A 13,445-nucleotide genomic window follows, 5' to 3' on the forward strand; every position below is an offset into this window, starting at 1 on the left:
AGTTGTCCAATTTTACTCGGCCAAAATTATTAAAAAAAAAAAAGATTTGTGTTTATACTTGAGGTTGTCCAAGATAGAGGTGGCAACAAGGAGGCACTTGTAGTAGGGATGGCAATAAAGACAAATGTCCATAAGTGCATGTCCTTGCAAGGGAGGAATAGGAAGAGGGTTGGAGCGAAGCAAGGCGGGGGTGGTGGGAAATTTTCTCTGCTGCATTGAATGGGATGAGGAGGGGAGGGTGAGGGAGCATATCCCCACCCCCCTCCCCGCCTCACTTATATTTTAATATAGTATAATACATATGTATGATATTAAATAAATGCTATTTTATTATTTTTATTAAATAAAAATATTGTATGAAATAAATAATATGTTATGTTGTCATGTTAAGGTGATATAATTTTTTTGTTGAAACTTTAAAAGAAAGATTGATAAAGGGAAGTGATATTTATACCCCTTAGCCTAGCACTCGTTGGAAGTTATATTTTTAGTGAATGAATGAATTGGAGTGCAAGGGGTTAGATAAGTAGGGGATGAGAATTTTTGTAGAACTGTCCTCTGCCTCAAAACTGCCCTGTTGTCATCCCTAGACCAAGACACTTAGCTTTCTGTGAGTTTATTTTGCATGAACATATTGATTTATGACTTTAAGTATTGCTTCATTTGTGTATATTTATAAGCTTCATGATAAACTAATCTTTCATAGATTAGCTAACCATTAGGTAAAGCATAAAATGCAATTTTGGATGCAAGTCAGGATTTTAATCCTTAAACTTGCATGAGTGCACCCCTTGGCGCCCTCTTATAGATTTCCAATATCTCTTTTTTTTCGATTTTAAGGAGGCTCAAAACCTTACAAAATGAAGCAATACGTGAAAATATTTGAAAGGAGACTAAAGTAATAAATGCAAATATTTGAAAGTTCGATCTCTTGAGTCTTGACTATCTGGTTACTGTTGCCAAATTGGATATCGGGAACTCTACCTTTTTAGTCTTGAAACGTTTTGCGTTCCTTCACCCAGCCGGCCAGCCTATCTGCCTGTGCATGATTCTGACCCGACTAAGTACTTAAGAGTCGACCCAAAGGTCATGCCCCAAAGTCCGAATAAAACACTGGACCTAACCCGATATGCCACGCTGAAAACGAGTGGCTTTCTTGATGACCCGAATCATCTGAAAAACCAACGCACACTTCCACCATGGCACCAAAGCCAACCAGCCACCATCACCATGGCCGCCGCCGCCGCCGCCACCACCACTACAATTGCTCTCTTCACTAGCTCCTCTACTCTCTGCTGCAGAAAACCCACCTCATTAAGACCAAAAATCTTCAAGATAAAAGCATCATTGGCTACTATGTCCGCAACTACAACCAAAGTTGTCCCTGCGATTATAGTAGGAGGTGGACGTGTAGGAAAAGCTTTACAAGATATGGGAAATGGTGATGATGTTTTGGTGAAGAGGGGTGAATCCGTGCCCATTGATTTTCCTGGGCCCGTCTTGGTTTGTACTAGGAACGATGATCTTGAAGCTGTTCTTGAGTCTACTCCCAAGTCTCGTTGGAGCGGTACGATTACTCGCTATCTAAACCTGATTCCTACTCTTGTGGATTTTAATTTTCCTTTGTTTCTTTGTTTTGGATGGTCCATGCATGAATTTTTGAGTATTTCATCTCGTTTTTTTGTAGTCTCAAGCTATCTGCAAAGACCGAAGTACGTTACTAGCACATAGGGCCAGTTCAGTATAGCATTTCTTAAGAATCAAAAGTTGGACGAAAGTTTGGGATAAGTAACTATTGGTAATACTTGTATTCTAGCACATAAGGCCAGTTCAGTATAGCATTCATGAATTTTTGAGTATTTCATCCCTTTTTTTTTCTCCTTTTGGTAGTCTTTGGCTATCTGCAATGACCGAAGTAAGTTACTAGCACATAGGGCCAGTTCAGTATAGCATCTCTTGAGAATCAAAAGTTGGACAAAAGTCTGGGATGAGTAACTATTGGTAATACATGTATTCTAGCGGTTGAGCATCCTGAATGCTGTTGCTAGATAGGTTGCTAGACGGGTGAAAAAGATAGTGTTTGAGCTACAAATGCTTTCGAGAAAGTGTGCCAGTTGGGTTTCCATTTTTTCATTTGGTGCTTTGATGGTTCCCTTGTATAGTTGTATATGTAAATTACTTGACGCATTTTCCTTGACTAGACATTTTTTTTGTTTCATTTTTCTTTGCACTCATACTAGTAAAAGAAATTTGCTTTTTGGTAAGTACAGGGGAGTATGAGAGGAAATTATGTAATAGACTGGCTTAATGATTGTTGGGTTAGTTCAGAACTGGGTAGTCATACTTCAAAGGCTTTTATCTTTATCATCCTGTTTCAGGATGAAGAACTAAATGTTTCTCTAAACCTGATTTTCATGAATGTTTACCGGTTCTACATGATATAATTTTATGCACTAGCCAAGGAGTTGTAGTGGATAGATGTGTAATAGTGCATGTTAGGTTGAATTAGAATGGGACATAGGTTGATGTGTAAGCACTAAGCACAGTTGTAATAGATGTTGAAAATCTAGCAGATCTGGTTTTTTTCCAGAATGGGATGCTGGAGACTTGGTTCCAAAGTAAAGGTCTTAGTGACCCTGACCAAGTTCTGGCATATTTTGCTGTTTCAAAGCTTGGTGAACCTCCTACTGATGGGAAAACAGACACAAATCCTGAGGGACTCACAGCAGCTTATGGGAAGTGGGCTTCTGCAGTTGCTGGTAGATTGCTTGCAGGAGGTCTTTCATGTAAGGTAACAAAATTAGTTTTGATTTCTATTGATTGTAAATGATCTCTTAGGTGCAAAAATGAAACCCAATCAGCTTTTGAGGAAAAATTAGGAGCGTCCAGGTCAATGATTGTGAAATAGGGATGTCCATTTGCTCATCCATGCAGGCGATGAGTTTAATTGTCTGATGAAAACACCCGCTTGCATTAATTCATCCTCTGCAAAAATTAAATAGTTGTTGAGAATCAAATCCACACTTGGCCATGTTTCTTCCTGGTGCCAATGATATTTGATTCTTTGCCCATATATGGTAATTGTCTGGTGAAAACATCAGCATGCATTGATTCATCCTCTGCAAAAATTAAATGGTTATTTTCAAAGAGAATCAAATCCACACTTGGCCATGTTTCTTCTTGGTGTCAATGAATATTTGATTCTATTCCATAGATGGTACTCTTGTTTTGGGGATGCTCTATAAATCTATCATGTGAGTGATAGTTTATAGACTAGAGCTGGCAATTTAAGTCATTAACCAGTTCTCCTGATTTCGATTTTTTGGTTTATACATGCACCATTACACTTTTCTGAGTCACAGGTTTGAGATTCTATAGTAAGATTTTTCTCGTGGAAAATTTAGGTTCTTGAAAAGGAAGCATTCCAGAAGCAAATGTTCGAGAAGCTTATATGGATATGTGCCTTCATGCTCGTTGGTGCTCGCCATCCTGGAGCAACTGTAGGCATTGTTGAGAAGGAATACCGATCTGAGGTAAATTTTTTGCAGCTGTTAAACAAGTGAAGCATGACATTTTTTCACTTATCTTTTATTACTCTTAGGAGTAATTTTGACAAGCAGCACTCATTTTTCCAACTATTATGTTACCTATGGTGAATTGAATGCACCTTTTGCAATCATTCTTCTGGTTGTGCATACAGTGATCCAGCTTATTCTCAGTTTGTATCTTTACCAGGAACTATTAATTTGATGAAATATTTTTTTTCTTTTCTTTTTTTTTTTCTAGGAATGAGGATCTCTTGTCATGTAGAAAAATCACGTACAATGGAAATGGCAAAACAATGCCACTTCCTAACAAATAGTTTTGTGAAAGGAAAGTAAAAGAAGAGAGAGATTCTATAGGTTCCCTAGAACTCAAGCACTTGCATTTCTTAAGGCACTTTCAACACAATTCATTTCCTTCTTCAGCCAGTAGGTGAATTTTTGGGGAGGATATGCATTTGTTGAAATTATGTTTATGTTTGAGCAATGCTGAGGGTGAGCTGCAGCATTTTCTTAAAAAACAATTTCGTCTATCTTGGTCTGGGAAACATAGCTCTTAGACATCTTGAAAATTTTCTTGGTGTGCAATTGGTGACTTTTTCTTAGCTTACCCAACAATTAAAAGTAATTGTACAATGGAAAAGTAAAGGAAGCTGCAAAAAATTGGAAGAAGATATGTTAATGGTTTGATAAGGACAGTGGTTCTGCTCATTTCGTGATCTAAACTGAAAAGCCTGACAAAGAGCATAAATTTAGTTGGCAAACACCTTCCTTTACATCACCTCTTATCAGGACAAAATATTTACAGATTGACATTGCTTGTATCAGTCCTAACTTTGTACGTGAGAGACAGCAGGATGAAGTCTCAGTATATATTATCATTACAGAAAGTCTGAAAGACGGTCCATTTGTCAACTCCTCATATATTCTGGATTGAAGTTCACTTACTGTACAAGAGACAGTTTTAAGTCTTAGGTTCTGAATTAACCTAGTTTTGAAGTTGCATCATGTTTCTGACTTCTAAGTGTGCTCATGTAGAACATAGAAGAAACTTGAATGTCTCACTAATTTATGTTACACTGCATGAGCCATACTAGTATGGTTTTGCATATTAACAGAATTAGGTGCTAACATTTATTAAGGTTGCAGGTGTCTAGCCTCATCTCTGAATTGGCTGCTGCAGCAGCTGCAGGAAAGGGCATTGTTTTTGAACCAGCTATGGAGGATAGACTATGTGCTTACTCTCGGACAGTTGCACACTTCCCAACAGCAGTTAAGGAGGTGAAGAACGTGAATTTGTCGTCTGTTAAGTGGTTGACTGAGTTTTTTAAACTTATGAATCTTGTTTGATGCTCACAGTTCAAATGGAGGAATGGTTGGTTCTATTCACTTTCTGATAAGGCAATCGCAGAAGGGAAACCAGATCCATGCCCATTACATACAGCATGGCTAAAAGAACTAAATGTAGTATAACTCGCAAGTTTCTATAGATCAGAATCAAGGCTGATGCACACAATGGTTTCAGTTTCTTAGATCAGGCAGTTCCTTCTCCTGACTGCAGTGCTTTTGCCTTCTGGTGCGTGAACTTTAAACTTGTCAGCATCAGTATGCTTGCAGAATTGCATAAATTTCAATTGCTAGATTCATTACGTCATCCATTAATTTATATGCTGACAACGAATTGTAACCTGAGCCCTAGGCACTTGTACACATGATTTGGGCTACGTATATCCAAGATTTAACAGAGTCCAGGCAGGAAGAAAATCGAAGGGTTAGAAATTCAGGTCTTAATTAATTCAATACAAAATGGATGTTCCTTTTTATTCGACATATTGAGGCGTCCTGGATAACTTGAAAAAGTCCCTCATGCTTTTTAATTTAAAGCGAATTTAAACCATTTTTGCACGTTTGTAACATCTAATTGCAGAATGTGTCTCCTTGTATCATCTGATACTCAATGCAGACTATTTTTCATGAATAAACCAAAAGAACACTACTCTTTCGGATGTAAATAATTGACTAAATACAACCATGGGCCCGTGGAAAGCTCGCCTTGGGGGCATGGTAGAGACAGGCTTTGAACAGAGGCATACATTTGCTAGGTAGCACAACCATATCATCTAACGTCATATTTTCAAGGTTAAGAGTAATAGCCCTTCGGTGTGTTACCAGGGTGTCAGTAGTATTTTGTTCTGCGCGTGAAAGGGCATCGTCTCCTCCCGCTTGAGTTCACTATCTAAGCCACCTGCACGGGTTACAGGTCTTTTCAACATGCTGCATTTTAAATACCACCACCAGCTGAACGAACGAATGCATATGGTACTCAACAAGCATGACAACATTTGAAGAACCGAGTCTCTTGTTTCTTTCATCATTAACCATGATATTCGCTCTGCATTATATCAACAGCCAATACCTCTTGGACAAAAGAATGCAGTTGTAGATCTTTATCATTCATGAAGCCTGTAGATTCAGCACTCCAAGCATGTTGACCTTCGAACTGCTGAGCTTTAAAAAATTGTAGACGTGGAAGAATGATATGGACTTGCCAACAGTACTTCATGGATGGGCTCTTTCACCTTGTCAAGCATCATAATCCGTATCTGTGCTGTTTTGTGCTGTTCCTAATCTGACCAGACGTTCCATTTCATCATACACATCAAGATTCTCACATGGGACAGGGAAGATCTTTCCGATTGCACGGCCATGAACATAAGAGCACTGGAATATATGCTTCTTCTTGTATGTTATCCCAACTAACATGCCCCTAAAAGTGACATTCCGCACAGGAATTTCTCGGCTCCCATATATGCGAACTGGAATACGAATTCCCTGTCCATGTATGGAGGTGAAGCTTATGTCTTCAATAACTGGAAGGGCATTTGGATCAAAGCCTTCATCTGGATGCTCATTGTAATCAGTTTTTATCACAATACCCACCCGCACATTTTCAAATGTCAGGTTCTGGTAGGATATATTTCGAACATATCCTCCCCTACCAGCACTGGTCTTAATCCTTATACCCCTTTTAGAGTTCCATACCAGGAGATTCTCCACTGTTATATTTGAGACTCCACCAGACATTTCGCTGCCAATTGATACTCCTGCACTGCAAAAAACATGTACAGTTCAGTTGAAAGAGATACGTTACATATGCTTCCTAGTCCACGTCACGAAGTCAGAAAGAATGATGCACAAATGCCTATACTTCTGCTACTCTCAGAAACTTCCAACCTTCTCGAGTCCATGTCTCAATATACAACCCAAATGTGCATATATAGTGCACAGGCCAGGTGGATATCTTGATACATATACCAAGCCAACAAAAAATGCATCATTATGCACTGACACCAGCAACATTCAAGGGGGAAATATTTGTGTGCATCTGGGGTATATAGCTCATCAGCCAAAAAAAAAAAAAAATTGTATAAACAAGATCAGGAAAAACAAATCTTCGCAACATATAATGGGCTAACACTCAAGAATCAATTTCAGTGGGCAAAAGCAAACAAATGTAGCACATCAAGACATCATATAATTTAAAAAATTATCTAGTGATCCAGAACATAACCTATTAGGAGCTGGAAAAGCTAGTGATCTAACAATACAAACATTCAGAAACTACGACACCTTGAGTTTTCCCCACAGGAGGTGCCCACAGCATGCAAATGTTAAAAGGATAGATGAAGCACAGGTAGAGCTTTCTATTTAAAAAATGCATTAAAATGATGAGATGAATAAGGAGCATAATTATAAATATCAGGTACCCTTGACAAATTGCCACTCTGCTGAAAGGGCATTACATGCTTCCATGAAGATAAATGTTTAATCAATGAAAGCATACTGCGATAAATTAAGAAACCCAACTGGAGTGGTACATTTGTGCAATGTTCATAAAACACTTCAGAAGAATGATCACCTTATCATGGAACGGACAATGAGATTACGAATGACAATATTGGTGGAAGGCCGACCATAAGCAATTCCGTACTGATCCCAGCCACTCTTTACTGCAATTCCATCATCTCCAACACTTATATAACTGTCCTCTATGATCATATTTTCACATGAATCTGCATTGCCAGGATGTCAATTTTACACTATAGAGTCTAACATTTGCTTAAAAGAATGGCACATGCAGATGGTCTATGAATAGCCTAGATATTCACAGCATAATAAGGAAAAGAAAATTTTGAAAAAAGTTGTAGGGCATACAACATAGCATCACAATATTGAACTCATATTTATCCAACCCAATGACAGTCATTGGGTTACTAAACACTCTTAACAAGCTAACTACAATGACATTCTGATTCTTCCAGGTCCAACATCTATCATAACTGAACACCATTTTGGCTAGGCACTAAAAAATGTCATACTAATTGCTACAATTTAGCACGAAAGAATTACAACATGCCTAGAAGTAAGTATACCAGAAGTAGCACCAATTTTCTGATCAAGATTACCAAAAAGACCAGCAGTTTCTGTAAGTTGGAAGGTAAAGCAAGAAAGAAGAATGAAACTCTATGAAAAAGCATAAAACAATGCAAATTTACCAGGATCTATTCCATCAGTATTTGGGGCTTCAGAAGATGGAGCCAAAATAGTTACATTTCTGATCGTCACATTTTGACAATCATAAGGGTGAAGTGTCCAGAATGGAGAATCTCGCAAGGTAATGTGAGAAATCACAATATCCCTTGACCACATAATCTGCACAAGGGGGCCTCTGGTGTGATTTAACCGATTCTTCCTATACTTCTCCCACCACGCTTTACCTTGTCCATTGATGGTACCATTGTGCCCTGTTATCATTTGAAAGATCACAGCACACCAACTCAACAAGCTATTTCCAATCAGAATTTACTACTCGGCGCACTTTTGGAACCTTATTAACTCTACTAACATGCCAAAAATGATTGATATACGTACAAGATTCACAAGCTCATAAAAATCAGATCTGCAAGGAGTTTAAATAAAAATCTAATTTCCATAATGCGAAACCACTTCAGAATGACCAAATTACCTGTAATCACAACATCCTTCAGATTCTGGCCATGGATTAAACTTCCATAACGAGGTCCAGGACGTTCTCTTCCATATCCATAGGACGGCAATGGAGGCATCAGAGGCCAATAATTCTCATCCTATTACATTTCAAGTCAGCTAAGTACATTTTTTTTTTAACAAACAAATGCAGCAGTAAAACAACAAAACCAGCAAAAATAGCTGCCTAATACGCCTTGAGGAGGCAACAAAGTAGGCGAGGGCGCTTACGTCAATTCCAAGAATAACAGCATTCTCAGCAAGGAACAATGTCATGTGGCTAGTGAGATTGAAAGGAGCAGTGAGCCAAAGACCAGGCCCAACATTCAGCTGGCCGCCGCCTCGCTTGCGAATTTCCGAGATTGCCCTCTCGAAGGCCATAGTGTTCAAGTAGACGCCATCGCCGACAGCACCGAAGTCGGCGAGGTTGAACGCCAGACGTCTTAGCTTGGGAATAGGGCGAGGGGGCGGGAAGAAGCGCTGGTCGTGGTAGGTTAAGAGGCGATCGACGGCGGTTTTTTGCCAAAGGGCGACGAGGATGAATCCGGCAGTCCAGATGAGGGTGAGGAATGTTTGGTGCGAGGAGAGCAAGGACGGGAACAGGCGTTTGTAGTCGAGTCGTCGGGCGTGGACCCGAAGGGAATCGGGCATGGTTTTGGGAATGGAAATTGAGAAATGGTGCGGGAAAATGATAAGTGGGAATGATCGGAATGGAGATTTAGTGAAGGAGATGAGTGGAACTTGAAAGTTGAAAGCAAAGATCGGAATGGGACCATGCAAATAAGGGAAAAATAATTATGGGAGATTACTGCAAGTTTCAAGCCGATTAGGGGTTTAAATTTTAATTGCATAAAATCAAATGCTAAAAATTGGACAAAGGAAAAGGAAATCCCTAAAAGTATAAATTGGAACAGTAATTTTTTATATATTTTTTTTGTTTGAAAAACCTAAACCATGATATTACCCACCATTTGCCACGTACAAGTACAAAAACAAATTGGTGGCTTAGAGACTTTTTAGCAGTGATGCTCATGGGCTGAGGAAAATCGTAACTTGCAAGTGTGTTTAATTTCTTGCGATTTGAATCAAGCGAGACAAATTGTGGCATCTTGCCATCACATCGGATTTAATAGTTCAACGCCTGGAAAGCTCCTTTTTTTTTATTTTTAAGGGGGGACGGCTAGAAAGCTTTTGATGGTGGTCGATCTTTCTCAAAATCTCAGTTACTGATTCACAGAAACCAGCAATTTCGCTGATCTCGGCGGACAAGGAAAAAGGTTTCAAGTAAAACTGGTAACCAGAGAATGAAAAGCAAAAGCAGCGCATACTCATAAAGCCATAAAGCAAAATCTAGAGCTTGGAAGCCAAGCGAAGCAAAGCTTAGGGGGTTATAAAAGTATATGAAAAGCTAAACAAAAGCCGTTCTTACTATTAACAACAAAAAATAATATGACCATGATTGACAACACAACCCTCATCACCAAAACCCAACTTATCCCTTTCCACGAGGGAGAATTCACTTAATCGGCTACAATTTTATCATTTGGCTTTCCAAAAAAAAATTTCACATCCTCCTACTCAAGCAGTGAGGGCTAAACTAACCTACTTGATATTCAAAAGTCTATATCTCAGATTTTCCTCCTCCAGGTTCCAAGAGTGATATAGTCAAAATGAAATCAGCAGCCAACCATGGTGCTAGAAGAATTTCAATTTCCCCTTGCCTACAGCTGCCTTTGCCTGCTGCAGATGACATGCTGCTTTTTGAGCCCTGGATAATCCAGAGCACGAGTCACTGCCACCCAGGGTTACTGCAAAGTAGAGGTAAACAGTGCAGAGAAAAGCTAGAAGAGCCAGAGCAGTAAGGAGGAAGCGGTGCCGCTGAATGAGGGTTGAGCAGTTCCCGAATTCATCCCCACGTGACATCTGTTTTTTAAGCATTGGTGAAGAAAACCCACTCTGAGGTTGAGATCTCCTATGAGGTGAAGTTATGATGCTGTCAATAGCAGCCATTTTCTACACAGTAAGCTTCTGCTACCACTTCAGCTTGTCTGCACCTGCATCAATCTAAACTTAAGGACAGGCACCATATTCAAGCAAAATTCATCACAACACATTAATGAAATTCAATACAGAAAATAAAAAAAGTCTTTGGTATGCAAAATAACAGCTAGCATTCACACAAAGCCAGATCAACTAGCAAATTGAGTGAGAATTAACATAGAACAGAGACAAGATGTATGACTTCATTATACAAAAGTAATTAGAAATACATCATTAAATAAATCAATGATTTCAATCATCTATGGAGCAATAATAGATCAAAAACAGAATTATCCACCACAATAACAGTTCTCCTTTAAGGCACACTGGTACGTCATAAGGAGATGAGCCCTCAGTGGCAATCAGAATACTCTCCTCATGAAAATTCACCATGATATAATCTCAATCATCTGGAATCATACAGGCAATAAAAGAGATTGGCTAGCGTTTACTATAACCAAAAGCAGGGGCAGCATATCAAAAGTGCTTGCTTTACTGTCCCATTTCAGATATTCAGTCCACAATATTAAACTCACAAAACCACAGCAATTAAAATGTAACTTGCTGTTTGAGAGAGAGGAGAACACCTAGTAGCCAAAGAACAGGAAGTTTTCGAGATCAATTTAATCCCTGTTTGCTTACTTTATCCCTTCCAGATGAGCAGGGCTGTTCAAACATTCTGGTAAGGGAGCTTAACATGGAAGTATCCAAGCATGATCAACAACCATTTGATCATGTGATCACTTGACACCCTGGACTTTTACATTCATAATAACAAAATGGCGCTAAAACGTCAATGTTCTGGACTTTTATATTCAATGTGTTAAAAGGTTCACCCACTTCTATACTGAATAAAGGCGTTAACATGGCCAACCTCATGTGATAGCTCTGGCTGTTATTAGGGTTGAAAATATAAAGAGAAAGATACTACAAACATAATCTGAGAAGACGACTGAGAAAAGTTTGACAGCCCAAAATTACAATTGCAGGCAATATATGAAAAGATGATCACTCATACTAATCAAACACCTGAAGGCAAAGAATATGGTTCAGTCATTTCATCCAATTTTATTCTTCTCTTTCATCCGGCAGATTAAATAGTGTCAGTCAAACATTGCTGACTCCATGACATCCAGTCTAGAAATGATATCCAATTCCTTCCTAGCGTAATTATCAAAAAGGCCGTATCAGAACTACAAGCTCAAAACACACACTCCTCTTTGCTCCATCTGCAATCCTTGCTTAGAGTTAGAGCACGGCACAATTCAACCATCAGTGAGATCTGAGAAAATGCACCAAACTACGATACAATGCCTTAGCCCTCGCAAGTTGTAAAATGTAACCAACTCATCTTAGCACTGGAATTACCTCTGAAACACAAACAATCACCAAATACTCCATATATCCTGATGGATTCCCGAGAACGAACCAAAGCTTCTAGATCTTATGTGACTAGTTTTATACACGCAAGTTCATACCCAAATTTGAGTCCACAATTGACCTCCAAATTCACATTCGCTTCAATCAAATCTACTAACGGAACAGTATAAAAAATCGCAGACAAACAAAAATTAATCACAAGTTTTAACACACCAAAACTAACAGCTAAAAATATTCCACAAAGGAGTTCCCTCAAATTCACAGCTGGAAAATGAGATTCCACATTGCAGTCGGCAATACAAATCACATGATCAAAATTTAACAATATAATGCGGCAAATCAACGCGTAAATCAAAAGGAGCAGATCTGTAAAAAGAAGCTTCACGACATAGTTAAAGGAACAACCCAAAACAAAAATGCGCCAAGGAATTTACAGACGAGTTTCGGCCATTAGGTACATAGAATTAGATAAACACAAAACGAGAGAGAGAGAGAGAGAGAGAGAGAGACTTACGACCGAAGAAAAATGAAGAGAAAAGGATAGTTGAACCGATCAGAGCTGATGCACTCCGGATTTTAATCTTCCCTTCAGGTATAATTAATGTTCAGAAGAAATCAATCAATATTTAATCAAAATCTTTAATTGGGACAATAATAAATAGTACTAGCAGAGTATTCCTTTTCTGTTTTGTGGGCTTTTTTCTTCCGGTTGCTCGAAATCCGTGTGCGTCGGGGGGCTGGCGTTTCGGGTGGATGTGAGGAGGAGAGCCTGCCCGCCCACACGCACACACGCACTTCTTTCCAAACTACTGACCGGAGACAGGAGACTATCAAAAAATCTTTCCGCTGCTACTTATATATGGTAACTAAGATTGGACTTTTATTGATGTATTGTGGAAATGGACGACGCGTTCCCCTAATTAACGAGAGAGATAGGAATAGGATAGGAGGAGAAAAAAGCAAAAAAAAAAAAAAAAAAGGTAAGAGTTGCGGCACCTTTTTGGGTTTTGGGATAGTATGATTTTGCGTGTGCGATTTGACTGGGAACCTTTTTCTGATATTTTGCGCGTTTTTTCCTTTTTCTTTTGGACAGAAAGGGAATGGTATTTATTTATGGGTTTTGGGGAATCGGATATTATTTTATATGGGACCCCAATACGGGTCGGGTCGGGTCGGGTCATGGCTATGGCAAAATGATCAATGATGACGATTGTCTGATGGACGTAGAAGGTTGGGGGAAAGGTCCGTTAATTAGTCCGGCTATTGGAGGGGTCGTAGGGTCATATCAATTTCTGTTCCAGCCTCCAAATGGGGTGCTACTGCTACCCACGTATCTTTGACTTGTCTGGAGCCTGGACAGGTCAAACGGGGTGCTCCAAATTTAGGTGGTGTTCGGTAAAAAAATGGAGGGTTAGGAGCTAGTGTCAAAGTTCGTGA

The 13,445-nt window shown here is 39.2% G+C and overlaps 3 protein-coding genes across 6 annotated transcripts; 1 reads left to right on the forward strand and 2 right to left on the reverse strand.

The window, feature by feature from the left end:
- The first annotated feature begins 977 nt into the window (after positions 1–977).
- Positions 978–6,497, forward strand: LOC113742211 (uncharacterized). 3 transcript variants are annotated; one of them, XR_011813456.1, is made up of 6 exons: positions 978–1,567; positions 2,556–2,791; positions 3,405–3,533; positions 4,692–4,823; positions 4,902–5,118; positions 5,952–6,497. XR_011813456.1 is itself a non-coding variant. In XM_072047244.1 (5 exons), exons 1-5 carry the CDS (start codon positions 1,090–1,092, stop codon positions 5,013–5,015), a joined length of 1,071 nt encoding a protein of 356 aa, XP_071903345.1. In that variant the 5' UTR covers positions 980–1,089; the 3' UTR covers positions 5,016–5,196. The 3 variants fall into 3 exon arrangements, 2 of the variants coding, with proteins under 2 accessions (XP_071903345.1, XP_071903346.1); XM_072047244.1 differs by lacking the exon at positions 5,952–6,497 and having other exon boundaries at positions 980–1,567; positions 2,574–2,791; positions 4,902–5,196; XM_072047245.1 differs by lacking the exon at positions 5,952–6,497 and having other exon boundaries at positions 982–1,567; positions 2,591–2,791; positions 4,902–5,196.
- Positions 5,464–9,600, reverse strand: LOC113742210 (probable polygalacturonase). Its single transcript, XM_072047243.1, has 5 exons — positions 8,820–9,600; positions 8,569–8,689; positions 8,099–8,347; positions 7,462–7,615; positions 5,464–6,651 (listed from the first exon to the last, which is right to left on the reverse strand). Exons 1-5 carry the CDS (start codon positions 9,237–9,239, stop codon positions 6,126–6,128), a joined length of 1,470 nt encoding a protein of 489 aa, XP_071903344.1. The 5' UTR covers positions 9,240–9,600; the 3' UTR covers positions 5,464–6,125.
- A 397-nt stretch (positions 9,601–9,997) lies between these two features.
- LOC113742735 (uncharacterized) lies at positions 9,998–12,987 on the reverse strand. 2 transcript variants are annotated; one of them, XM_072047246.1, is made up of 2 exons: positions 12,523–12,987; positions 9,998–10,652 (listed from the first exon to the last, which is right to left on the reverse strand). In XM_072047246.1, the coding sequence occupies exon 2, from the start codon at positions 10,596–10,598 to the stop codon at positions 10,284–10,286; it is 315 nt and encodes a 104-aa protein (XP_071903347.1). In that variant the 5' UTR covers positions 10,599–10,652; positions 12,523–12,987; the 3' UTR covers positions 9,998–10,283. The 2 variants fall into 2 exon arrangements, with proteins under 2 accessions (XP_071903347.1, XP_027126476.1); XM_027270675.2 differs by having other exon boundaries at positions 9,998–10,642; positions 12,523–12,980.
- Between the last annotated feature and the right edge of the window lie 458 nt (positions 12,988–13,445).

Source organism: Coffea arabica, chromosome 4e (genome assembly GCF_036785885.1).
Source record: "Coffea arabica cultivar ET-39 chromosome 4e, Coffea Arabica ET-39 HiFi, whole genome shotgun sequence".
NCBI lineage: Eukaryota > Viridiplantae > Streptophyta > Magnoliopsida > Gentianales > Rubiaceae > Coffea > Coffea arabica.